Here is a 27759-nt window from a genome sequence, read left to right as displayed (position 1 = left end):
CAGCCCGAACGGCATGGTAGTCACGCGTCCCCCTTCTGTCCTCTCTGCGCCGCTGAACGCAGAAACTAAATCTGATTCGTATTATTAACGACGATCGCGGTTGCGCGCTACGCTGCTCGCCTCCATCCCCTCGCCCCGCCATCCTCTGGATATATTAATGGCTTCCGAGTAAACCGTGGCAGCCGGTAGCTCGGCTTTTGCAAGGTTAGTGACATTTACCGAGTCGCTTTAGTAGGCTTTCTATAGACACGCAGGCAGACAGTCTGCGTGTAGAGGAGAGTGGGGACAGAAGTAAGATTTTCTTTTTTATGTTTAGTCGAGCTGCCGATTACCTTTTAAAGATACAAAAAGAAAACGTCTGCCTTAAGACAGTGTGTTTATTGATCTATCATCTGACTCACGTTTTAGCCTCGTGTGGTAAGCAGTCTGAGCTGTGGCAGTTTCCCATAGTTACTGTCACTGTTGCTTTCGTTCTGGAGGGTGGGAACGAAAGTAATATACTATGGGGAGAGAAATAAGGCTAATTGTTTCGAGGAAGATTAAGTGGTCACATTTTTTCCTGGGAAATTGTAGGATAGTTTATTAGAAGACAAGATAGATATTTAGGCATTTAGATAAACATGTTTTAAGTAAGGATAAAGGGAAATGTGTTTTAAGTAATGGAAGAGTAAATCAGACACCTTCGTATGTATATTTCTTTGGTATTGTGCTTTGGTTTAATGATATTCTTTATCTACTCTAAGTTACGATTATGAAAGATGTAATGAAGATCAGTTATGGCGCAGTCTTCATGGGACCAACCCTTACAATTTAGACATTGCATCCACTTCTCTTTGGAACAGGTTTCACTGAAGGGTTCCAAACAAATCAGACTTGTATAGTCATTATTATATGAAGAATTCCTATCTTGTATGCCGTATGTTATTTTGCTTGCCTCGTTTCTTCATTGTTTTCTGCCAACATACACGCATTGAACCTTCATGTAGACGAAAGTAACATGTTACTTTCGACCCCATAATGACATGTTATTTTTGCTCCACCCTCGTTTTTTAGAGTGAAAACGTTGTACCATATAAACTACAAAAGACTTATTGAAAATAAATACAAGAGCTTATGAAGACAGTATCTAAGTGTAAATACTAAATACTAAAAAAGTGTAAATACTAATAAAAAAATCAAAAGAACAGCTTGTCTGGATGATCCAAATACAGAAACTCAGCTTGACCACTTGCGATTCGTGTTATCGCTCAGCTTCAATTGATGAAATAAAAGAAACTATATTTACGTATGTAACAGTGTAAAAGAAATTTTCTGACGATGTTTGTGGAAAGGACGCCTGTTACTTCCATGACACCGTTACGTTTGTCCCCACTCTCCCCTATGGATCGTAAATTCGGTTTCATTCTAAACAAAAGGTCCCAAGGATGACGTAGCACCTTTCGTCACGCTTTCGCGAAAATCGGAGTGCCGCGTGTTTGTCGAGGCTTTCTGGGTCGACGAACTCGGAGGATTTTGGGGAACAAAGGGGACAGGCTTCGCTGGAGTTACCCGTGGTCGAGTTTTATTGATCGTTAAGTCTATAATCCGTCATTAGGGTATGACTCCAGGGCTTGTGACTCAGACCTCGCGGAGGGGTTTCTTGTTTGCAAGGTCGAAGGCGGTGCGTAGTGGTACGGTGTAATAATGCAGTTAATGCTTCGATAGGCAATTCTGGAAGTTGGTGGCAGTGTGAATTTCTAAGTGGGTTGGTAGAATTCAATGGTAGGGTTGTAGTTCGGTAATTGTGGAAAATGAGGGTCTAAAAAGCATACAAGTATCAAGGTTTGCGTATCTATCGAGGTGTTTTCTATATTTGTTTCTATTGTCAGACTTCACTAAGTAGGTTTATTCATTATTCTTGGTACTTCAAGTCTTAAGCCTTCGTTTTCTGTTTTTTAAGGAAATGCAATTTCCTTTCAGATATAGTTGGAAATCAGGAACTCTTAAGATAATATCAATGATAAGATAATATCAATGTATTATGATGAAGTTACTGTAATCATGACGATGAATAATTTATGTGTGTACTAGATCTACAAATAAAAAATTCAGTATCTTTTTTCATAAGATTTAGTATCCACGTACAGAAAATAAAAAACGATACTTTCTACCTCATAGGTCCATTTTAAATACGACACTGAAAATCAAGCAACAGTGTAAACATTTTTCCAAGCAATTAAATAATATACATATGTACATTGACAGCCTCATCCTTCGTCTTCAAAATCAAAGAACAAACCCAACAGAAAATTCTCAAACAGAATTACTCAAGAGTCCCTAGGAAGGTGTGTCGAATACTCTGCTAGCGAGCGTCTAGTTTCTTCATCACGACCATGATTCATCTTTCAAATTCCAATCCTGCCTCGGGAACAAAAACCCAGAACATCGTTCGTGCGTGGTAATTGCACGAGGTTCGAGTAGAGTCGTTCGAGTCTCACCCGGTACACGTACCCGTTACGTCGATGCCGCTTACACGATGGACGCGTCCGTGTGCCCATCCTACCTGTCCAAATGATGCATTGGACACCGTATAGGTGTGCGAGGCTGTCCGTGAGGGACGGAGCTCTCAGAGAGGCCAGCACGTGTGCGCCACGAAAACTCGTTTCGTCTCCTTTTTGCTTCTTCTCTCGCCTCCCCTCCCAGATTGCAAGTCACCTTCCATCCATCCTTCGTCGACGCGTTCTGTCTGCCGCGGTGAAATTACGTCACGTAGAAATCATGGTAATCACACGGTGGGTGCAGAAAGCGTAGGAATGCAAACGCTAATTTGCCGCGCGATACACATATAAAGGCAACGCGCATCGACGTGACGCTCAGTTTCGCGTTAGAAAAATTATACCACTCGTTTATTTTTTTTTTATTTTTTTGTTTTTTTTGTCAGTTTCAATGCTGAGAATATTGAGCGTTGAAGTAGTTCTTAGTCAACGATGCTAGTTATATTCTATATTTTGTATAAGAGTTTCCTGTAGACTAAATTAGCTTTGCTCAGAATATGAGTAAAGGTTTGAATTTTGAAATTTAGCTACGAATTACATTGAAACGTCACACAGAAATGTGTAAGGGGAGTTCTGAGATTTTTAGTGGCAAATGTGAGATATTATATTATGTTCGAGTATTTATTGAGTGTTACCATTAAAATACAGATCATGATTTTATAATGATATACAGAAGATAAAAAATTATCCGTCAACAAGGAGTTTCAGTTTTAAATCTAATATACTAATTGTAAGTCTATCAGTCGAGGTATCCTGTACCAACTTGTGTAACAACTGAATACTGGAAGTCCATCTTGTCTTACAAAAGCACAATTTCATTTGTAAGGCAGCATTAGACGGCTTATACCATGCTACAATATTTTTAAAACTAACAGTATCTCCATACATATTTTACAATAATCAAAAAATTATTTAGAAAACCGTGTCATGGTTCTGTCTAGAAGAATTTTTCTAAATAATTTTTTAATTATTGTAAAATGTGTATGTACAATTTAACTTAAAGAATATGGCATGCTACAAGTCGCTTAGTGCTGTCTCAATGGAATTGCCTTAAAATTGACACTTCAAAATTTGAAAAATTCAATTCCAATCTCAATTCTCTGAAAATATGTTTCTCGTTTCAAAAGGCTAGTAGACAGGAAATCAATCGACCGAAACGTGCCCCGAAAGGTGAATCGATTTTTAATAGCCTCCCCTCGCGTCCAACTTGTCGATATTCGGCAAAAATTCGATTACGAAATTGCGCGTTCAAAATACTGGTCGTGGCCGCTGCGCAAGAGAGGGTAATCAAAGGCAGAGGCAGACCTCGTTTGAATAGGCGGAAAAATAAAATGCAACGTATGCGGGTAATAATCCAGTGACCTTTGCCGAGCTGGTTTCCCAGCCCAATCACGCTATAAAGAGAACGCAGTGGGACGTCTGAGCATATCCTTCGAGATATTTTGTCTCTTTAAGGGACTTCGATTTATTTTCGAACAGCTCTGTCCGTGTTAAGATCGCGGCAGATTGATATCGCGTTTCCGAGAATTCTAATTAGCGAGGCAATGCTGTAAATAAAGCGTGCCTTAATTCATTCCGGGAGTTGACAGTAATTTGCATTCGACCTTGAGTTTAGTATTCACTGTTACGACAAGCGAATGCGAGCCTTTAAAATGCTATTAAGTGCCTTATGAGTGGTCGTGCTGGGAATAAAGGATATGAATGGAAGTAGAATTAAAAGTTGAATGAAACTTAATGCTACGTGGGAATTTTCTGCATTTATATTATTTGCTCTGTGTTTTAAGGCTATTTTTCGCGTTAACCCTAATCCTTTTCTGTCGTTTAATCTTATCTGTGATTATTCGGAACAAATAGAATCAGATTATGTGTTGATGTAAAAGAGTTTATAAAATAGAGGGGAAGTAAGGGAAAGTAACACTTTCATACATATTTAATATTAAGTTATTCATAAACTGCAATCTGTAGACTATAATACATTATATTAGAAATTATCTACAGCTATTTGTGTAATTTCCACTACTGGAATAGGATTCTCCATTACTGAAGTATTCTGCGTTTCATGTAACCATTATCTAATATTGAATTACCTTTTACTCCATAAAAATCTATACCACTTTTAACTTTTATTTCTCCATAACCTAGAGTCCTATATTATATACAAACTATATTATATTAGAAATGATCTACTGCTATTTGTGCAATTTCTAAGCACCGAAGTAGAATTCCTTATTACCAAAGTATTCTGCCTTCCATGTAACCATTATCTAACACCGAATTACCTTTTACTCCATAAAAATCTATACCACTTTCAACTTTTATTTCTCCATAACTCAGACTTCATCTCTTAACAGTTACCTCAGAACCCTCAACAATAAGAGAAGAAATCTCAGTTACTTCAGTATGAATGGAAGAAAAAAAAAAAAAGAGATCTGAACGCTTCCATTCTCTGCCCGCTTAGAATAGCTCTCTAATGGAGTCGCCTGAAACGAAAGCAAAAATCGCCTCGCGGGCGTTCCCACCCGTTGAACAGAGAAAACGCGTAGCCAGGTTGCTCCCCGCAGCGAGCAGTCCAGGTAAAAAGGAAGAGAAGGGCCAGGCTAGAGAAGGGGGGAAAGAAAAGAAGCGAGGAAGAACGTAGACGGACAGGTGTCTGGGAGCCATGTTGGCCGCGCGTCTCGTGCGCCTTCAGAATGCCAGGCGGGCTCTTAAGGTCGAGCGAAGAAAGCGGTATTCAGCGCATCCTACAAAATTCATGAGCCGTAAAATTCGAGCCTCTGGTATAATCGAATCGCTTCTGCTGGATAAGAGTGAAATATCGTTTTTCTCGGTCGCGTTCGATACTCATGCCCACCGAATCAGCCGCCATGATCTCTCGCTTCCGCTTGTTTCGGCCGTGCGCAGCGACGCGTTCTGTTCGCTCTCCGTGACGCTGCTTGCGCCTAAATTTATTTTGGAAAAATAAGGAGAAATCGAGGAATCCCTGAACGACGGAAAGCGTAGTTTATGCTTCGTCGTTACGAGTTTGGCCTTGTGGGTGTTTCGAACATGTGCTCCAGAAGATGTGTCTCTAAGTATGGCTTAGAGATTGATTTTTAAGATTAAAGTCGATATTGCGCTTTGTGTAGTAACTAGGGCTTGAAATATTTAAATATGCTACTGTATATAAAGCTTTGTTCAGGTTAGTCAAGTTAGTGTAATTCAAGCAGCTTGAATGGAAGTGATTTGGGGCAATTTGACCAATGTGAACGTGTTTATCTTACTTGAATTGAAATATACTATCAAGCTTGAAATGAAGTTGACGTCCTTTTTTAATTTTTAGAATATTCTTGATCTTTTTGTCTTTATCCAAGCTTCTCCGAATCTTATCCAAGTAAATTTTACTATTAAAGTTTAATATTATAATTCAGAATATCTGATCAAATTTGCTTGGATAATCAAGGTTACTTGAATAATTAACTTTACTTGAATATTAAAGTATTTGATTTGATTTGTATGATTCAAACTAGGTTTAGCTCAAATTGTATTTTTAAGCTACTTAGATACTTCTAGTAATAACTAGACTGCAGGTGTTTATGCAAATTTCCATTTTCATAAATAAAAACTCGGAAAGTGGAGTCTAATTGAAGGTTTGTTTTATCCTTGAAATATTATAAAGTGTATTTAAGTGTTGATATTTTGTACATTTTTCCCATATTAGATGGAGTCTGTATTTTTGCATACTGAAATTTCCCATAAATGGTTAAAGATCCGCAGTCTAGTAATAACAGTACTTAAGTGCTGCTTAACATGAGACTTATGAAACCCATAAAATGGTGTTGCAAGTTTTTGCTGTCGTAAATACTGACGGCATCAATTTCTCGTACATCAAAGTCGTCTATTTTACTTTTATAATATACTTTGATGTCATATAATCATATGATGTATTTATTACAGTTATGTATATTATTGTGTATATTTGAAATGAGAAACGGAATATTCACAGTTACTTTTATTGCAAGGAGACATTTTGATATCGTGTCTTTAGTTCAGTATGAAATTTACTGAAATCACACAAATAATTTCTTTACCGATTTCTTTTGACCTTGACGCTTAAGTAAGTTTGACCATTTGACGTTAATGCCACTTATAGCCATATTGAAAATTTACTTGTGGGTTATTTAATCTATTTTTTTTTATGTCTATTGACATTTAACATACAGTTAGTTTGGTCACTCGCTATATGCATTAGTATCTGTTGTAATGAAAAGGTTAATTGATTACACATACAGTAGAACCTCAATTAGCTGACTTAATACGAAACTCAAGCCTAGTGCACCTTTCTAATGGTTAATTTTATTTTTTGCAGTAAGTAGATTAGAATTAAATCATAGTTCAAGATTCAATCGATGTTTTTACTGCACTTACTCTTATTGTTATGACATAGAGTAACAGTAACTCTGAACAAAAGAGATTGTGCATAATTGAAAGTCAGTTAATCAAGGTTTTGTCCGCTTACCTCGAATTGAATTTTGAAGCATATTCAATAAAAGTGATGATTTGCAGCAAACATTTTTAAAAATTAAATAGCAATGCATATGAAAAAAGCAAGTGCAAATCGTTCTTACTATTAAATAGAAGTTAGTTATCAATTGAAGTTAAATTTTTAAAATACTGTTGGGTTTTCACCCGTTTAAAATAATATAAAAATTAAATTAAATTTCTCTGCTCACTCTGCTTTCTCTCATATAAATTCTCTCTACTTCTGTTTGCCAGACTGAATTGACGAATTAAAGAAAGGTACAAGTTCAAATACCACGTTTTGAAATATATTTAAATCCAGTGTGTAGTTCTGTGGATTTTATACATGTTTGGACCACAACATCACAAAGATATTAAAATCTATTTGCTTTCTTTACGACTTAACTCTTTAAAGCATGAAATTTTAGAAAATAAAAAGATCCATGTTGTATAGAAATTTTTATAAAATTTATTAGGGAATTGCTATGTTTTAAGTAATTTTAATTTTTCAAAATTGAGTTAATACAATTACAAATCAAAAAAAGGGTTAATATACTTTGTCTCTGGAGCCCGGAAAAAAGTATTCAGATTATTTCAAAATGGCTACGCTTGGACTTGCACCTTTTGTTCTTCAACTCACTGATTCAAATGAATTTTACATTTGGGCGACAATAACAGTAACTATAACAAATGATTAAATCTCTGTACATTATTTTACTTCTCATTTAAATAATATTCTGTCAGAAACAGAACCCAGAAACTTTTTACATTAGCAATAGAGTAAGTGTATCAATTACCGTGCCTGTTAACGTTACCTGCCCCAGATTTTGTTAAATTAAACGGTATTACTTCATTGTTTCGTTCTTCTCAATGTATCTATATTAAATTCAGATTTTTTTCTATTAATAAGAATTCTTTCATGAGTAAGATATTTGAAACACTCTGAATATTAATTAAAATATAAAAAGAAGTTCATGCACAGATTACTGCCACACATGAAACTGTAATTCAGAGACACACTAACCCAAGTCCATTTTTTCCAAAATTAAATTTCGTACAGGATCCTATTACTCTTTCTTCATTTTATTAGAATAATAGGAATTTAGTAAAGTTATGTCATAGGTGAACGAAATTTAATAGTATAAATATAAACTACTTTAAATACTACGTAAAGAAATAGGTAATCACACTTGTTTTTCGGTTCTCCTGAAAAATAACAAAAATAGACGTGTTAGTCTGTCCCTGAGGTACAGTAAAAATGCATAGAACAATTACTGTATACCAACTACTATACAATTACGTGTTTTCAATATTTCAGAAGCGTAACCACGTTATGCTTTCAATTCCAATACATAACTCAAAGGTTCGAGTACACAAAAAAGAGCAATTTAATAACACTACATTTTGTGTTACATGTGAAAATAAAAGGGAGGCACAATATTCGATTCCCATACAGTAATTGCTGTCTCCTACCCTACATCTCTCTCTGTGTTAGTATCGCGCGCGTGGATACCCTCGTCTCGCAGGATTTGTAAACAGCTACGTCGACCGATCAATGGCCCTTCCAGGAAATTCGTCTCCTCGTCTGTTTTCTCCCGACACGCTACACAGGACGAGATCCCCCCTTCTCCTCTCCTCGGCGCCCGTTGGCGCGTATCGCGTTCGGTAAATATCGCATGAAAATAAATTCCTTGTTTGGGCGAGGAAAGGGAAAGCGGGCGAAGGTCGAGGCAGGAATATATGGGCCAGAGTAGGCGACGGGTCCTCGTGGGACGCGTTTTAAAATCTGCCCGCAGATTGGCGAGTCTTTTCACCGTGCTTGCGTCGGCCGTTTTCGCGGGAGCATCGTGCCTCGTTGCCTTGGGGAGCGTCGAAGTCTGATTACACAGGTAACCGTTTCCCTCGCGGCTCTTCGTCCCTGTTTACAGTGTTAATAATTGCCCAACGGATCTCCTCGGATCGTGTACTTAAACTTCGGAAGCGTGCTCCCTCGACTGTGAACTCGCCTAGCTGTGTTTCGTCGTTGCGAAGGGAACCGTGGAGGCGAGAACTTGCCGAGTGAGAATGCGAGCTTTCGAACGTTCCCGTGTGTTCTGTAATACGTGGAATCGCGGAGGAGGCGGTTGCGGCTTCAGATGTGCGGTTTTCAGGAGGATTCTTAGCCTCTTGGCTGGTATGGTGTTCGGTGTTGTAACAGAATGTGGTAGCATTGCTGCGATTTCTTTAACCACGTTAACAATGGTACATAGAAAATTCAGTTTTTTTTTTCTTATAGGAGTAATTCTGGTTAGAATCAAAGTGCAATGTATACTAAAGAGCGTGATAATAGAAGTTAACTACACCTATGGCGAGCTGGATATTTTAGTGGAAGTTTATACGTATCTAAACACTGTATAGTGTGGATGGTGAATAAATAAATAAAAATGTTAGTAATTCAATGGTATTTTATATAATAAATATTAACAGTGAGATAAGTACCATGACCTCGCCATACCAGTTGAGAGATAATTTGACTAGGGAACACGTGGTTGCTCGTGGAAGAGGTTCTTTGGAGTTAGACGAAACGAGTTTGGCGTTAATGTTTGATATTAAATATTAACCTTCGACTGGTTTGTGTTTGATATTGTAAAATAATATGAAGGGATTATTGCAATTTTATTGTGGTTTAGTAGGCTCTGCATTACGTATTTGTGGCTTCTTTTTGTAGTGAACGTGGAAACTTGAGTTCGTGTAAATTACAGTAAATTTTGTGACTCTATTGTATCAGATAAGGTTTAGTACTTTAATGCAATGACAAATATGATGTTTAATCTTGAGTGGTATTTACTGTGCATAAGCATTAATTCGATGACAGTTTCAATCTTTTCAAGGATATTTACACATGTGTGAATGATTATTTAAGGAACATGTTAGTGAGAAGGATATAATAGGTATTTATTATCGTAATATTTTCTATTAGACCTTCTGTAGTTGATAAGTGTATTGTATCAATTTTAACAGACCCTGAAGAGATGCAATACATAATGAGGCAATATTTGTTGAGAACCTCATCAACTGTAAGGTTGAACAATTTTCTAATTTCGATTACGAAAGTTCCTAAAGCATTTTCAACCTTAACTATTTTACTCCATTGTTTTATAACACATGAAGTTCAAACATCAGATAGTTAATATGCACAAATTTACAAACTGAAAAATATAGCGTTAAGTGTTCTTTAAATCTACAAAATCCGGATACAGTATATAGTAGGATTTGATAGATATTCGTTATCGTTGTAAACTTGTTTCTATATTCTCTATTTCCTGAAATTATGCTCGTGTCCAGTTTCACTTTCTCCTTTGGTGAGACAGAAATAAATCACTAATGCATTAATTGATCTATAAAATGTCTTGCATTACTTAGAAACTTGTTGGTAACTAAGTCACACTAATTGGCAGTAAAGACTACATAGTGGTCATTTCTAGCTAAGAATTTAAAATCTCTTACTAATTCAAGGCATACAAATCAAAGTTATTTTCAACAATAATTAGTATTCTTTATATCAGAAGACGTAATAGTATTTCCTTAATTTACTAAAGGTTCCTCACTTTAACCTGATAGTGGAGTAGTAAACAAGAAAGTCTAGAAGTGAGAAAGTTAAAGCACCAGTCAATCTACTAACTACGCAATCCACAAATACGCAAATAGCATGTCTCACGAAGCGCCACTCCAAAAGAAAACCTAGAAACCCCTCTCCGCCCAAGCTCCCCAACCAGCTACTTCACCCCTACGCTCCAAAGCAAACACAAACTTCTAGAAACCCCTCCGCCCGTGAAGAATCGAACCTTGGCTCGCAGCGATCCAACATGGCGTCGGTGCAGAGGTTGCATAACACAGACGCGTCGAATCCATAAAAAGCGATCCTGTGCCCGTGTTCTCACGAAAAGGAGAAGAGTCGGTCGTTGTGGCGTGGTCGCTCGTCAGCAGGTTCGCTCGCGCGCACGCGAGGTTCGTGGCAGAAGGCGCGCGCAAGAGGCCGCGTCTCGAGCGAAGCAAAAGACGCCGCGAGGCAAGGATGCGTAAGACCTTTTTTGGTGATATTCCCTCTGTGTGTTGCTCGCTCGAAGCTGGCCTGGGTCTCTCCTCTGGTCAGGCCAGTTCCTCGCGACCGGATTTTTCAAAGGTTGCCCGCAGCCCTCGAACCTGTCCTGTTCCCATACTGGACTGGTTTATCGACCGGCGGTGCTGCCTCCTCTCCGTGACTGCTCGATTTCTGAGCAACGCCGAGGAAAAAGAGACGCGCGAGGCAGCGAGAAGGAATTCCTGTCCTCCCCTATCCCGTCGGCCTTCGGCCATCTCCAAGCGCCGATTAACCTTCCCCCCTCGAACGAATAATTTCACCCAGACGCCGCTGCCGCGGACCCGCAGTTCTTTTCTTCTGACCGACGATTATCGAGGGTCAACGATTCGGTTGGCAGGCTGGGATTGAACGGAGCTTCCAACACGCGTAACTGTATTTTAGTACGTACCTTGATGGCCTGGGGGATAAAATTACACTCGTGGGTCGCTGATCAACTGAGGGAGTACAATTACGTTTTAGAAGCTCGCGTTTAATGGACGGGGGAGGCTGGTTATAGTTGTTTTGAGAAGATAACTGTAAATGATTGGGCGAGTTGAGGGATAGAAAAGAAGTAGAGGTTGTTGTATTTGAGTACTTTTGTATGCAGAGCTTCTGCGAGAAAAAGTGGTTTAATTCCTATTGGGTCTTGAGAAAGAATAGCGAACAGTGATTCAATCACAATTTCTTGAACTTTTGTAGTATAAAATTCTTTATGTAGTTTTTATGGACAGAAGATTTAAGCTTTATTTTATGCTTGCAGTATTATAAAAACTCATAAAAAATGTTTTATTTCTAACAATAAGTGGTGCTTAGAGGATTATCTGTAGTCTAGTACCATGCTATTAAATTCTTTTTATATTCAGTATTATGTGTATTTTGGTTCAGTATCTACAATCATTTTTGTGAACTAATATTACCATTTACTACTATCTACCAGTTTTAGTGCTTTGTTGTTATCTACGTTAATCTTTTTATTTGAGCTCTTTCATGGCTTTAACAAAATACTGATTTCTGTTGCTATCTATTCTGCAAAATAATTGCAAATGAAAATATTCTTTCATTTTTGTAGGTCTTTGAGAAACTTCATAATTGAAAAAAGTAATCCTTGAAATCCAAGATAATATTCTTCATTCTAAGAAACCTCAGCATGGTCTAAAAATCCCGTAAATTTTTATAATACATATGTACCTCTGAAGTTCATCTTTCTATTTCATTCTTCAAATCTCAATTGATCCTTTCCTAAATTTCCTTTCAAATCTTCAGACAATTAAAGCTTCCTACAATTAAGAAATAAATCATACCACTTCCACTGACAACTTCAGCAATGCCACCCCTACCACGATTCTCCTTCAAACACTCATCCATATTTACACGGAAAACAGGTGAAGTCTTCGAGTGGCTCGCAGATGTCGAAGAATACCGTTCAATTAACATCCAGCAGTTCCTCCGCGACACGTGTTCCTTTTATTCCCCCGTTCGTGAGCAGAACTCCAAACCGACGAGGCCGACGCGTCGCGGAAACTTCGCCCATAAAATTAAAAGTTCGAGCGAATCCACGGTGAACTCTGGAAAGCTGGACTGCCCGACTGGCGACTCGAGGAGTCGTCGAGGAAAGTTTCCGCTCTTGATTTATGCATAACAAAACGCAGACCGTCTTTCACGCTGCGCTAACGCATCGCCGCTTGCTTTGCACTTCGGAAATCCGTGAGGCTGGGCCAGAGGGGTATGGGAAAGTGTAAAATTGGAACGTCGAGGGGAGAGAGGAAGGGAATCGGAAGGGGAGGAAGGAGAGAGAAAAAGAGAGAGAGAGAAAAGAAACGGCACCGCTTTCACCGAAGAATGCCCGACATCGACCGAGATATTATTTGCGGTAAACGTTGCAAAACACGGTGCCGATTTATGCAGCGCCGGCTGACTGAATAAGAAGTCAGCCTCGTTTTAGAGATGCAAATCGCTCGGATGCAGAAACTGGTTTTCCGGTACGTCGTAGCGTAATAATATGCCCCTGCCACTTCTCGGAACTGGCACGTCAGTCTCCTCAGGGCCCCGGATCTCGTGGAAAACGATACATCAACTCGTTTCTCCTTTCCCCACGTACTGCTCCGATACGCCGCCCATTGTGTGCGCGTTGCGCGTGCATCAATCGTCTGCAGACTCACTGGTCGCGTTACGAGGTGTCGTCATCGTTTTCCCTTCCTGCGATTTTTCGTTCGCGCGTCTAGGATGCAGGCTGGGGGATGCTTCGAACAGATTAGTAGGAACAGTGACAGTTGAAATATTTCCAGTAATAAATACTTCGCTGGACTGTTTTCGATAGTAATTACACTACGAGCACGTAGATGGAATGGCAGGTGAAATATTTCTGTAGGTATTCCAGATACGTGACATTGAAATATTTTCACTCTGTTAACTACACGTGGTTAGCTATCAGATTTGATGGAAATGAAATTTATTTTGTAAGACAAGTGAAGGTATGTCTGTGTTCATTCTTCTCGTTCAGCTTCGCTTTTTCTTGTATGCTATTTTTTTCTTCTCCTGCTGTGTTTATTTTTTCTTGTTCCCCCTTGTTTTTCCTCATATCGCTATCTTTCCTATTTCGCTATTAATGTTTCAAAATTATTTCAAATAGATTACTTCATAATGAAGAGGTGTTTTCATGTATACCAAAAACAAATGAAGTAATTATTTCAAATAGGTTACTGATACTAATGAAGTAGTATTTTCATGCAAAACAAAAACATGGAAGAATTGTTTCAGATGCCATTTCTATAAGTGGTGTATTGAAACGACTACTTGAAATAATATTTATCTCATTGATCACAATTATCTTAAAGAAATATTTCATTTATAATATCATGCATCGTTAGATGAAATAGAAATATTTATTACAGTCTTCTGTTTTAAATAACTATTTTCCCCAGCTCTAGGATGGTATTCAACACTTTTCTGCTGAGATTTTGTTGAGGATTTAAATTGAACCTATTATTCAACGATGGCACAATTTTGGCTGCAGGACATAATTAGGATTGTGATCTTGATAACACAGACTTCAAGGTCATTCAAATGGGCAAGAGAGACTAGTGTAAATAATTATGTCACAAGTTTTCTCGATATAGACTCACTGCTTATTAGAGAGCTTATTTATAGTTTTCTCTTTTCTATTATTATTATTATTATTATATCATGTTTTCTTTTTTCAGTTTCTTTAAGTATATAAATTAATTGCACGCCTCTAAATTTATCTTCGAATTTTAGTAACTATTTTAAGCTCAAGTATATTTTCATCTAAATGGCTATTTTAGAGAGATACAAGATTTCATATGACACGATTGAATGATGAATATGTGATTCATAAATAAAATTTGAATTTGGTTTTAAGGAGCACCGAATTAATTTGCATACTTAAGAGTTCCGAGTTGTTGAAGTATACTTAAAGACTGCAAAGATTTAATGCTTTGACTGCTACGTAATTTATTCCGGAATGACAGACAGATTTATGGATACGTAATTATGAGCTATATTATACAAGAATACTTACAATTCAAGTAGGTAAATGAAAATTAATTTAAAGCAGGTTCGTTTTAAAATTAGAATCATGACCTGCAGAAATCGTAATGAATATACATAGGTTGTGCCTATTGCGAGTATAATCGAATTGCAATTTATTTCATCACAGTAAATGCCATGAACAACCTAATACATTATTTCCTTGCTTGCAATTTTCAAAATGTTTGAATTCGTACCTCTTATTGCAGTATGAATATTACATAATGAATTAACTTGTGTTGTTTATTTAACCAACAGGTTGAATATAAATAGAAAGTACTTTTAAGAATCCTCATTTATTTATTCTTATTTATTCGAATATATACAGATATATGATTTTATTGGAATAAAAGAAAATATAGAAAGAATGTAGCAAAATGTAGAACACTCTATATAGAGACGAATAAACAATAAAAGCAGGAAAATAGCTAAGCTTGCATAACGCAATCATAATATTGTTTTCAAGAATGTTCAGGTTATTCACACATATTGGGCTTCATTTAATGCATCTGTCTATTTCATTCTCGATTCTTCATACTGCATAGCCATACCATTATCAATGCTTACTGCAATTATACTAAGCACGTAATGCAGCATGACCTGAAGAAAATTAACCAGTCCGGTCATTCACTGACGCGTGTCACGAAGTACATAAATCTATCTCAATATATAATTGAAAGTTTACTCTCAAGAAAGTGGCCTTGAGTAGTGAATCGACTTTGCCTTGGCTGTATGCTTTTCAATTTAGAACTCCAGCTTCCTTTTCTAAGAATTTTATACATTAATTATACGCGTATCTATATATAATTTAAATAGTACAGTAAATATCATTGTTATACTAGGTTATGAATTAATTTAACTAATTTCGAGGGAACCACAAAATATTAAAAATTATTTTTCTTACATATTTACCACAATTCTTAAATTATTAAACTGTTCGTCTTGTAGATTTTTTATTATTTTGTTTCACAATTGTAGAACAGGATATGTTGTGTCAGCTTTTCGATGTAGGTAATAGAGTAGGTATATGTATTGCTATTGCATCAAGACTAGATGCACTTGTTCCACACAAATTAGAAAATTCTTAAATTAGTGAAATAGGCTACCTTCTTGTATCGTTCTGTGCATACATACAAAAGCAAATCTAAAAAACAGAAAAACAATTTCTTAAGAAAGTAGGTTACTCATAACTTTACTTTAATAAATTTCAATTCCAACAGCAAGAACCAAGACCCTACAGCGCTTACCTATATCTACCAGCTCCACAGTTTGGCCACCCTTAGCGTATCGAATACCTACAGTAACGAGTTCACGACGAGAGAGCACTATCCTTGAAACTTACTCCATACATATTAATCCTTCTCGAGAGAACGAAGGCAACGAACGTTCAAGAAGTTCTCCCGTTACTCTGCTCCTACAGTTCGACCCAAATAGCGCTGAAACCCGCGTCTGGTTAATTTATGGAACCGTTGATCGATACAGCGGCGAACGCGATATAGGCGCAGCCTTCTGCGGAGCGACGATTGCGTTTTCATTGGCCGAGCGGGAAAGCAAACAGGAACCCGATAAAAGATAACCCCCGTGCTTGGAATAACAATAACAGATCCGCGTAGAACTCCCGAAGTCGTGGAAAACATTTTGCACCTGCGCCCTCGACGCTTCGATCGCGAACGAGACGAATGAAAACGGGGAAAAATAAAGCGATTTTCCTGTCGCGGCCGCGAGCGATCGTCTCGCCAGCGCGAAAACTGCACGGCAGACGCGCACAGTCGCTGGCGAATACGCGCGCGTTTATCGCGCGGATCCGACGCGTGCATTGTAAAGTCCGCCGACCGAGAACCGAGATAAACACGCGCGTTGCGCACGTAACAGTATAAATAACTTGCGCAAGCATTAATGAATGCGCTTATCTAGCCGAGTCCGTTAAAAAGTCACGATATATACGGCAGCCACCGTCGGCGTTATTATCGTGGCTCTTGTAATGCTGGCGAGCGAAAACACGCGTCTACGCGTGCAAGATAGTCGCTGCGCGATGGCAGGACGCGTCGTGGGGGTCTGCCTACTGATTTCGACGTGGATTTATTTGTGGTATATTTTGAATACTTTGGGTTTCGTTTGTAGCCAGTTTTCAGAAAGTTTAGGTGTTGTTTAGGGTCTTTTACGATATGTATGCTAACTATTGTCGGTGTTATTATCGTGGCTTTTTTAGAGACTTTAGAGACCGTGGCTTTAGAGACCACGTATCTGCCAGCTTTGCAGGGTCCTGGCTACTGACTGGAACATGGATTTATTTGTGATGCATATTTGGAATATTTTGAACTTCGGTTGTAGACATTTTTCAAATGTTTCTCAAGTGTCGTTTATTACGTTTATTAAAACTATATAATTTGGGAAAGCTTCTAGACTTTCAAGAATATAAGAAATATCTCGCTCTGAATAAACTGTTTATTCCAAAAGTACCACGAAAGCCAAGTTCCAAAAATTCAGTAACACAATAATGCAACAATACACGATAACCGATAATCATGTAACACCTCGAAACAAGAAATCCTAAACTTATCTGTTCCAAAACATGTAACTCAGAACTATCATGCAAGCAACTTTAAAGCTCTAGACAAGTGTTTGATAACGCCAGAGGGAGCATTGAATGACCATCATTGTACGCCCTGCTCCCCCACCAACCATCGTTTCGTAAAAGTCGATTTCTTCGACGGTCAAGAGGCTAACCTTTGGGGGGTTTCAGGTCACCGCGTGATTCATAGCCTCTTCTTTTCCTCGGGGACCCTCCTTTTGTTACGTTTTTCCCTCACACGGCTTGTAAACACGTTGAGCGGCCGTAGATAGGGAATTGCTTGCACAGTGTTTTCCCTCGAAGGTCTCCTCGACGCGAGTTCTCTTTACGTGGAACCTTGATGCAGATACTTCCCTCGTATTGAATTTCCTTGCAAAGACCTCTCGCGAGCGCGAAACTTTTGTCGCTCGGAGCTTTCCTCCTACAGTCTTTTTCTTATTCGGGCCTCGACCTTTGCGTATATTATCGCGCGATGAAGTTATCCACTTGTAGAGATGCGAAACACGAGACGCGGCGGAAACTGTAGTTAACTCCGTTTGACACAAGGCGCCGGAGGAGTGATGGCCTTAACGAGAAGAGGCTGGGTCTGGAGAATTACGCGCGTTGCGTGTCGTTTTTCGTTTCCACGCTTTTGTGCTTTTCCTTGGGGAAGTTTGATCGAAAGTGTCGAGAAATAGTCGTGAAAAATTGAGAACAAATTTCGAACTGGCAGAAGTAGAAACACGTGTTTGTAATTAATCAGAGGTTAAAAAGAAATATACACTTAAAGTTCTTTCAGCATTGAACTTTAAGTTTTCTAGTTGTACCTGTTAATGATATTTATAGGTATCTATTGTGACTCATTCATTAGCTGATTGTGAAAACTACAGTGGAGTAGTTTTTCCTTTCACTTGCCTGGATTCCAGTTGCGTTTAATACTAGAACTGTCGAAATGACTGGTACGGTTATTCTTTGTAAACGTTGTTTCAGTATTTTTTTTATTTCAACCTTTAATTACTACACCTATTAAAAGTTAGGTCTATAATAATTTTTCAGAAACAAGTTGGCGAGAGTAGACTGCACACATCTACACCACTCAAACGTCCAAAATCATCTCTTCCACCACTCTCGCAACTTGTTTACGTTCCCTCTGCACGATGGCGTAATATTGACCAAAATGAAACCATTCAGAAGCGATTACAGCCTCAGATTAGAACCCAACTCGAACCCTCCCGAAGGGACCTGCAGCAGGTCTGTCGGGACTGTTATCCCCCTCGCGATGAAATTCGATCCTCGAGTACCGCGGAGCGTCATTTAGGGTTCTCCAGAAATCCTTGAAAATTCTCCAGCCAGCGAGCAGCGGCTCTGCTTGAAGTTCCGAGCCACGAATATCGCGGTCGATGGAACGACTGTGTGTAACCTTGAAATTTTTGTGTTCGTGTTGCAGGGAGCGGCGAGAAGCGGAAGTCCGGCTGGAGCGCGAACGTGAACGCGAGAAAAGGGAGGCCAAGATGGAAAGGGAGAGGCTCGAGAAGCAAAGGGCCGCCGAGCAGGCGGTTCACAAGCACTTCGAGGAGTCCCTCAGGCTGGCGCAACAAAAGGTTAGTCAGCCTTTACTGCCTGTTTTTCTCTGGTGCGCGTGTTTTTAATGACCTCCGGTCTCTCCACTTCGGAGCGGCCTGTCTAACAGATGCTCGACAAGAAATCCCGAACATTATGCGCGTCTTTAAACCACCGATCCGCTCCACCAAAGGCCAAACTAATATTCTTTTTTTTCTCCTGCCTCCAACCTTTTCGGACACTGTTCCCTCGCGGACTTAACGACCGTACAAGATATCGGTTCGTTGAGAATTACAATTTTATGCGTTTTATGGAATTTAGAGGCTTGTGTGGTTTTAGGGATTTTAGTCTATCAAATGAAAATTACTCTGTGTGGGGACGAATTTATTTGCTATGAGAATCCAGCGGGGATAATTCTGTAAATGAAGATAAACGCTATCTAGACAGATCTATCGAGTTTTAAACATTTTTTTAATATTTATAGGAACTATTTCGATAATTGTGACAGTGGAGATTTTAATTAAAGTTAGTTTAGTTTCATGTTCATACATTAGTGTTATAGTTTGAATGAGCTCGCTTAATAAATTATTCGGTTTTTGTCGTCATTCATACTCTGCAAGACCAGTTTGTTTGTAATTTCAATGAGACTTTATTGAATTAAGTAATCCTACTAAAATTAATTTAATTATATTACGTAAGATAATATGACCATTAAACCTAACTACGTAATTTTAACCAATGAATATAGTAAAATCCACATATTATATAGTTTATCTACATCTTCAATTATTTCGACAAAAATTTAATTTTCATTTAGAGATCAAAGCATAAAATGGTGAGATTATGAAAAGTACAAGAAGTAACTAAGTACTTCAATTATGCATAATGCATTATAAGGCTTCATTTGAATCACATAACGTTCGTCAATACTAATATTCATTAAAATGATTAGATATGGTGCTATCAAAGTCATTCCAGTTACGTTACGTTCTTTACCTTGTACACTCCATTAATATGTAGACCAAGCGACTTAATATTTCTTTACCATTAAGAAACGAGCTCTTAGAGACTTTGTATACAAGCCTGCAAAAACTTAACTACCGTTAAGCAAAAAGGTAATCAAGATCCTAAAGAACCAAAAAACTAAACATTCAGATTTCCATACTGAAACCAGTTTATATGCATGAACGTATAATTTTGAAGACCCTGATTTGTGTCATATATTTCTATTTCCGAGACATCGACGTTCAAGATTTACATCCCTGATTCTGTTTCATGAACATGCATTTTATTACTAGGGAAGAGTTCCTTTCAGTCTCGCATTATTATGACCAAATTATGAAATTTATCTGATAGCCTCCAATTAAGGTAACACCACTTCATTTCGCCATGCAGCCACAGATATAGCGACCTAGTACAGTGTGCATATCATTAAAAAATTAATAACGATCAATTAGAACCGAGTTTTAGCGCGTCTGTGTAATTGCAATATCTATATAATCACAGTGTTGGCAGAAACGTCGTTCGCCGTTTTTCTTGGCGATCGACAGCCGTGATACCAGAAAAACATTATCGTCGACTGTCGAACAAAGAGCTGGTGTCAAATATTGAACGCGTCGAAGCTCAATTATGCAAGCGACGTTCGAGGCCGTCGTCTCGGAAATTCTTAGAATCGGCGACCATCTGTTTGCACTGACGTTTCTCAGAACTAGCTGTGAATTTCCGGGAAAGATATATCTGACTTGTACGCGCTGTTCGGTGAATTCTGTTCTGGAGTACTTGTCCTTATTTCTGTATCTTATTACAATCATTAAATAGATAGAAATTAGAATCAATATAGAGAAAGAACTTTCATTAAAAACGTAGGATTTTTCGCATATTTACATGTTAATCTTTCGTGGACACACTGGGTCCATTTTGTCCATGGCTACTTTCTTTACTGTTTTAAGCATTCAAAATGTCTGAAAATATTCTGGGATACTTATTGAAGTCTCTAGTTTAATATACCGCCGCTACTTGAATGAAATGTTTGTCGAATTAATTAGGAAAAATAAAAACTTGAAGAAGTTTACAAAAAAGTCAGAATTCACTGTGGCCAAAATGGCTATAGTATGGCCATGGAGGGTTAGTAAATAAACTTAAATAAAAAACCAATTATTTCTCAGTTTATCTATAAGAATTCTTTTTTTATAAATAATTTTAATCTAATGGATAAAGAAATAGAGACAACTACCCTACATTCGAGGAGAGATAAGGTATTTCTTCTCTTTCTCTCGTGACATTTTAAGACCCAATGTACACGTTTTGATGACACCGAGAAAAAGGGGACGCTTTTATTGTCGTTGAATGCATCAGGGTGCTATACAAGAGATTAATAACGAAGAAGCTGAAGCTTTGAATCTAGGGGAGAAACTACCCTTAGCCTTCGACCCCGACCGTTGTTGCTATTCAATCTTTACACAGCAGGCGAGTTTTCTGGGAAATTGTCTTCCTGTCGAGCGTGGGTGGCTGGATTCGATTAAGGTCGCGCGAGATAAGGATGAAATTTATTCCGGGGTCTAAGTCTTTTATCATTCGGTTGGACGGGCTAAGTCGGGGTGAGAGGTTAAAAAGGAAGGTAATTTTGGAATAGTCCTTTTCTTTGAGAGTAGGTATGTACTTCTTACGAAAACTTCAAGTATTATGACTCCAATAATTTTAAATGTCTACACTTTGAAATATTGAAGTACTTACATTTTTCTAGATTTTAGACGCTCAAATGTTTTGAGTTAAAAAGTTTTTTAATTTCCCAACATTCTAACTTTTGAAACTTGTAAATTTTCAATGTTTCCAATTTTTACACATTTTCCAATTTCAAATATTCAAGATTAAAGTTTCTACATTTTCTAACTTTCAAATATTAACGTGTTCATATTTTCTAAATTGATAAATATTCAATATTTAAATTAATAAATTCATAAATATGTAGATACTTCATTTTTCTCATTTGCAAATTTAACAATTTCAAAAACACTGTTTATTCTACTCGCTCTTATAGAACATAAATAAAAGGCGTGGTTCTCGAAATTCGGATTCGTCGAGTTCACCCTTACTGTCCTCAACGCCTCAATCGTAGCAAAACACTAGACAAATTAAATATCCTATACTCACATTGCAACAGTTACATCAAAATTGAAGTCTTCGATAAATCTAAACAGTGTTAAAAATGATTACCATAATTTACATAGTATCATACAGATTCTCCATTCGCCATTCATTAACGAACTCCCATTGAACCAGCATAGTTGGCCAAGGAATACCTCAAACAAAAACGTCGCAGAGCCGACAGGTGAAAGTGGCCATTTCGCTCTCCGAACAGTCGAAACAGCCAAAGAGCTGTTCTCTCGTTCCAGTTAAACACCGCTCGCGAAGAGTTCTCTCCGAAGCATCTCGCGCAAAATAATTCGGTACATTTTCCCAGGGCGGGGGCGCGGCTATGTTTCGCCGAGAGCCGACATTTCGCTCGGCAACCGCAGCCTCGATTCAGGAACAGTTCGAAATTCCGCAAAGGGAATGTCGAGCGAACTTTGCGCCTGGCGTACCAGCAAAACGGGCGAATTTTCCGCGGCTGAAACTATGTCTCGTTAATGTCTCCTAAATTGAATCAAATTCCTCTGCGAACGCTGCCAAATTTCAAACTTCGCCTGAGCACCTCTCCCTCTCTCTCTTTCACTATCTCTTTGAATTTCTCTCTGTCTCTATCTCTGTCTTCGTCTCGTCTCTCTTCCCATCGCCACGAAAAATCGCTCGCGCGCTTTCGCCGGAACTTCGAGAATAATTTCCCCGGAATCGAAACGGTATAATCGCGTCTCGGGACGGAAATAGACGGGAAATAAAGTGGCGCGTTATTTCGAGAGAGCTCGTCGAGGAGGTCGCGAGCGAGCGTGTGTGGCAAGCAAGGGGAGAGAAGGGAGAGGAGCAAGGGAGAGGAGGAACAGCCGAGAAAGAAGCTGGGCGAAAAGCAGGCCGAGCTGGATGGTCGAGGCCACCCTCGTACCGAGAAAAGAGGGATAATCCGTGAGCGGAGGCAGAGGAGAGCGTTCTCCCGGGGTTCAGGGTCTCCCGCGTTTCCCTGGGAGAGAAGGGTGGTTCCCAGACCAGATACGGGTAGGGACACTGAATGCTGGGGGTGACGGGGCGAGGGGGCGCAGGCAATCAATGCATTCCAGCACCTGCCTTTTGTGCGTGCTGCTGCCTTGACAGTCACCCAAAACCTGCCCCGCGCCCTCTCTGCACTGTGCTCTGCTTGTGCGTGAGCCTGGGCCATCAGGGTCTCTCATTTCGCCCTCGTGGGATCTGCTGGATTTAACGTGGAGCGATGGAGTTTGGGTTCATTTCGAGTTCAGATTATGTTTCGTTAAGTTGTACCTACTGTTACACAAAGTATCTAGATACAGTGTTCCATCGATATTGGCTCGCTGCTCCTTTGGCAAATTTATTACACGTTAGTGGACACGTTTTTGAGGTCATCTCGTGCTGGTTGTGTCCCACTTTGGTCTTGTATATGTTGTGAGTGCTCATAAATAAAACTTTTTCACTTTAAATAGTTTCAAGTTATAGCAAATGCATTAACGAGACTATGTAGGATGTAACAAGTGCACGTTGAAATATTCTAAAGGGTGGTAGAGGGGCTCAAATAGAGCAAAAAATATCCTGTGACATAATGTTAGATCTTTCTTCATTATATTGTATATATATAATATAATATTAATATAATCATTATGTATATAATATACTACGTTATATTATATATTATAAAATGGTGGCAGATCGGACACTATCTAATCCATTTGAGCTTCCCTACCAGTCCGTAAAATATTTCAACGTATACTTGTTACACCCTGTATAGAAGAAATAATGTACTTGCTTATTTTGATTGAATTTAATTTAAATTCCAATCACAATGGCCTATTTTATTATCGTTATTGTCTTCTCTTTATTATTCTTGTGATCATTCATTAAATATTGTGATGGTACAGTATCATGATGCTATAAAATTAATTTTCATGTATCTATAAACTAGTTTATTATAAGATGTAATAAAGCGTACTCATGAATACCAAACCTTAATGAAATTGTTTTGTTATATGATAAAGGCATGCGGAAATGCTTATAAACTACAACATTAGTTTAGAAACAATTGAAAAACATATACAAAGACTCTTGTGATTAATTCTAGTAGTAATATCTTACTGCAGAGGATGTGTCAACTAATCGTGTATTTAATTTCAGAGATATTTGATTTACTTATATGGATCGTGGCTATTGTTCGACTTTGTCACTTCTGTAAAACAGTTGGTTCCCTTTTTATCTTGTAAAAATCAAATGTCGCAAATATTGATTTGGTTCAAGTTCAGACGAGAAGAGCACTTACTGGAGTATCTATTTGTTAAAAGCATGAAATGTCTGTCAAGTTGTAAGTATCCAAATCAAATGATTCATTTCTGAAATATCCTGGTCGCCAGTTATAAAAATATAATTTTGAAAGAAGTTTAACCCTTAGACGTCGAACGTTGGGTCAAAAGTGACCCTGAATCCGCTGGCTCTGCACAAGAATGTAAAACAGTCCGCTGTCCAAGGGTTAAAACATAGATACTACCACTTTTTCGAATTCACCAATAGTAGTTTAGAATTATCTCTATACATGGAAAGATATATCTATAAATAGATATTGTAATATAATATATAATAATATCTATTTCATAGATATGTGAAATATATCTATATTTCATAGATAGAAATTTATGACAGATATGATAGATGTTCGAGAAACTTATGACAGACAGATGAAATACATCTATACATGAAAAGATAGATCCATAGATGAAAAACTGGAGTAACACAAAATACAAAAAAGAATTCAATTTTCCTCGACCAAGAATCCTCCTTTGACAAGGAATCAGGGTTCTCGAGGCTTTCCTCCAGAGTTTCCTGGAACTGATGGAAATCGAAGACGGTCGAGTTTCCGTATGGCTGCTGGTATTCCATGAGATGTTACGCAATCGAGATAATCGTCGGCACGAACGACCGAGCGGGTGAGCGTTATCTCTCGAACGTGGGACGCGCATATCTTTTCATCGGCCGTTGTATAATCCTTTCCTGTCTCTCATATTTCGAGCGGGCCAATTAGCCGAGTCTATTACCTCGGGAATTCCTGCGGATCCCGCGGCTGTGCTTGACGCTTCAGCAGGCACACGATTCGAGTAGGAAGTAGTTGCACGTGTGACTTTTGGCTACGCGGTTCGTAAAGCAGTGTTCTTTTTTTTATGGACGATAGATGTGGTTTTCGTTTCATGATTTTGACTTCTAGGACACTGTTGGATATTCAGAGACGGAGAATTGGACAGGTTTATGGGAACTCGGAGATGGGAGTTACTGTGGTTGAATTGAATTAAATTTGAAATTTGTTTGAAGTTAGGGGCTTAGGTAAATGTAGCAGTGGATAGTTGAAAATTATACTCATTCATAGATTCGTTTATACATGTTCAGAACATTTGTTATTTATACTGTTGTTAGCTTTTATAGTATGTTTAACTCTCGCCTGATTTTCTGAACTTTGAACAAGTAATTTAAATTTGAATTTGAATTGAATTTTATCTGAATTTGCACATGTAAATTTAATGAACCTTCGTGAGTAGATTAGTTTGGGCTGCTAGTGCATAAATTGATTTCAGAAACGTAATCCTCGTTATAAACTCATTGGTAAATTGTGTATCTATAACGAGGAAATCCTGCATGGTGCTATTTCAAGCATTATAGAGAATACAAAATTGTTTTCACAGATATCACGATGATAAGTTTAAGCAGCCTATGAGACGACCCATTGTATTTACAGATAAGAATCGATCTAACTACAGTAGAACTTCATATAGTAGAGTACAAGAGGAGCTAAGAGAATTTAGATAACAAGTCAAGTGATAGAAACACGCTGAATCTCTCCATTATATGCATACAGTGCCAGTGTTCTGTTCGAAACTTTGGAATTTATTACTTCTGAAATGAAGTTGTAAAAATAGTAATTAATCTCATATTTATTATTTAGCGTGTAAAGTTAAGTTAATTTGTTAATTCTCGGTTACAGTAATTGATTCAGTTACAATTTACTGTGTTAACGTAAGCAAGTGTGTGCTCATTTCACGTTCCTATAATTAAGATTACTCTCGACGATAGTCGAGTCAACAATAGCTTAGTAGCAGTTATATGAATTGTGTACTGAGAGCAATTTTGTAGTTCAGATAATTAGAGTTCTACTGTGCTGATAATGGAAAGAGCAATGACTCGCTTACTGAGTTAGATGTTATCCGAATTGACTTAAATAAATATTCTCTTCTATTCGCTACGCACCTTAAATTATTCCGTGAAGAAGTAGGTACACTCATTCGCACGAAACAAAAATGTTCTCGTTATTCGTCATCTGAATAAAACTTTTCCTATCTCTACTGATAACCTCGCAGACGGATAGATAAGTTTAGCTCATTGTTAACAGTGAACGTGTAAGCTCGTTGCATTAATCAGGAACTCTGACATTAAAGAAAACCGGTTTTAACCAGTTATCTCATCAGCTGCATAGTATTATGTTTATTCTAATTCATTACAAATCCTCCTTAATTTTTTTCTTAGTTATTGTATAAGCAGAGGCTGAAATTAACAGTAAATAAGTATTGTAAATAGACTAAAGGCCTTTATTAAAGGAAAGGTTTATAAAAAAGTGTTTAAAGAATTCAAAAATGTACGAAATATGGAAAATTAAATATTTATACATTTTAAGTTCCATTCTTTTAGTTCTAATTGCTAATGCAATTAGAGGATAATACTAAAATTATCTGCTAATAAAAAATGATACAAATGTTATAGACTGTGGATTTTTATACCTTTATGGGAAACTTCAAAATCCAACAAGGTACTGAATCCATGTATCTAACATAACAAAAAATAGAAATTATCAAAAGATAAGTACTGAGGCTGAAACAAGTCTTTAACTAGATTTCAATTTCTTTAATTTTATGTATGAAAATAGGAATTTGTCTAACAATTCAGTTTCATGTATAAAACCATACAGTTAATAGTATACTTCCTTTAATAATCAAGAATTATCACACGAAAATAGTATCACAAAATAAGTACAGTTTATAATATTTTAAAGCTGAAGCAAATCCTTAAACAGATTCCATTTCTCTAACTCTATGTATGAAAATAGGAACTTGCCTATTCAGTTCCATACATAAAACCATACAGTTAATACTATACTCGCTTTAATAAACAAGATTATCCTACTGAAACATCAACCTAAACTCTAAAACCAGCGTGACACGAATTTCGTAGCAAACTCCAAGGGTCGAGTTGAGAACCTCTGCAGACACATTGCGGACACGTATGGGTGCATAAACCGGAGAGGATCCTTTCACGGAGGGGCCCTCTTCTACCTGCCCTTCCACCCTACGAAAAATGTCCTGCCAGTTCTCGTCGAGCTTTCGTCCTGCTCGGAAGCGGCAGCGTGCCTGCGTCACTCGTTTCGCTCGACTTCCCTCGTGGCGTCCCGCTCCAGTCACCCGCCGCGCAGATAATTCCTGATAACCGCTTATCGGCCGAGTGTTTTCCAGTTCGCGGGCCAGATAACGCGCGTCTTCTCGGCAGTCGACTCCGATCGGCCGACGGAGTCATCGAGAAAAACTTGCGCGAATAAGCCAACGCGCGTCGCGTGTGAAACGATACTCGCTCCAAGCGATGCTCGATCGTCCGTGCCAACGTGGAGGTGCACCGAGGCCAGCAGGACCTTGGATTTAAGATCTGAGACGACAGCAGGATCGTGGATTTAGAATCTGAACAGCCCCTGTTTCCGCGTTGCCCCTGGAAGGTCAGTAATGGATCATGTTTTATCGATTCGTGACGGTTCGAGGGATCCTGATTCCTGTGTATCGCGGCGACCTTGAACA

The 27759-nt window shown here is 38.2% G+C and overlaps 1 protein-coding gene across 2 annotated transcripts in view; it reads left to right on the top strand.

Moving 5' to 3' along the window:
- Kdm3 (Lysine demethylase 3) overlaps positions 1-27759 on the top strand; it is a 400441-nt gene that overhangs the window by 334006 nt on the left and 38676 nt on the right. For both annotated transcript variants that reach the window (XM_076393685.1, XM_076393684.1), the window contains exon 9: positions 18675-18828. In XM_076393685.1, the coding sequence (XP_076249800.1) occupies positions 18675-18828 (154 nt within the window). The remainder of the gene's footprint in view (positions 1-18674; positions 18829-27759) is intronic.

The sequence above is a fragment of the Calliopsis andreniformis genome, chromosome 3, assembly GCF_051401765.1.
Source record: "Calliopsis andreniformis isolate RMS-2024a chromosome 3, iyCalAndr_principal, whole genome shotgun sequence".
NCBI lineage: Eukaryota > Metazoa > Arthropoda > Insecta > Hymenoptera > Andrenidae > Calliopsis > Calliopsis andreniformis.
Note: the sequence above shows the minus strand (reverse complement) of the source record. Positions and strands in the feature narration are given on the sequence as shown.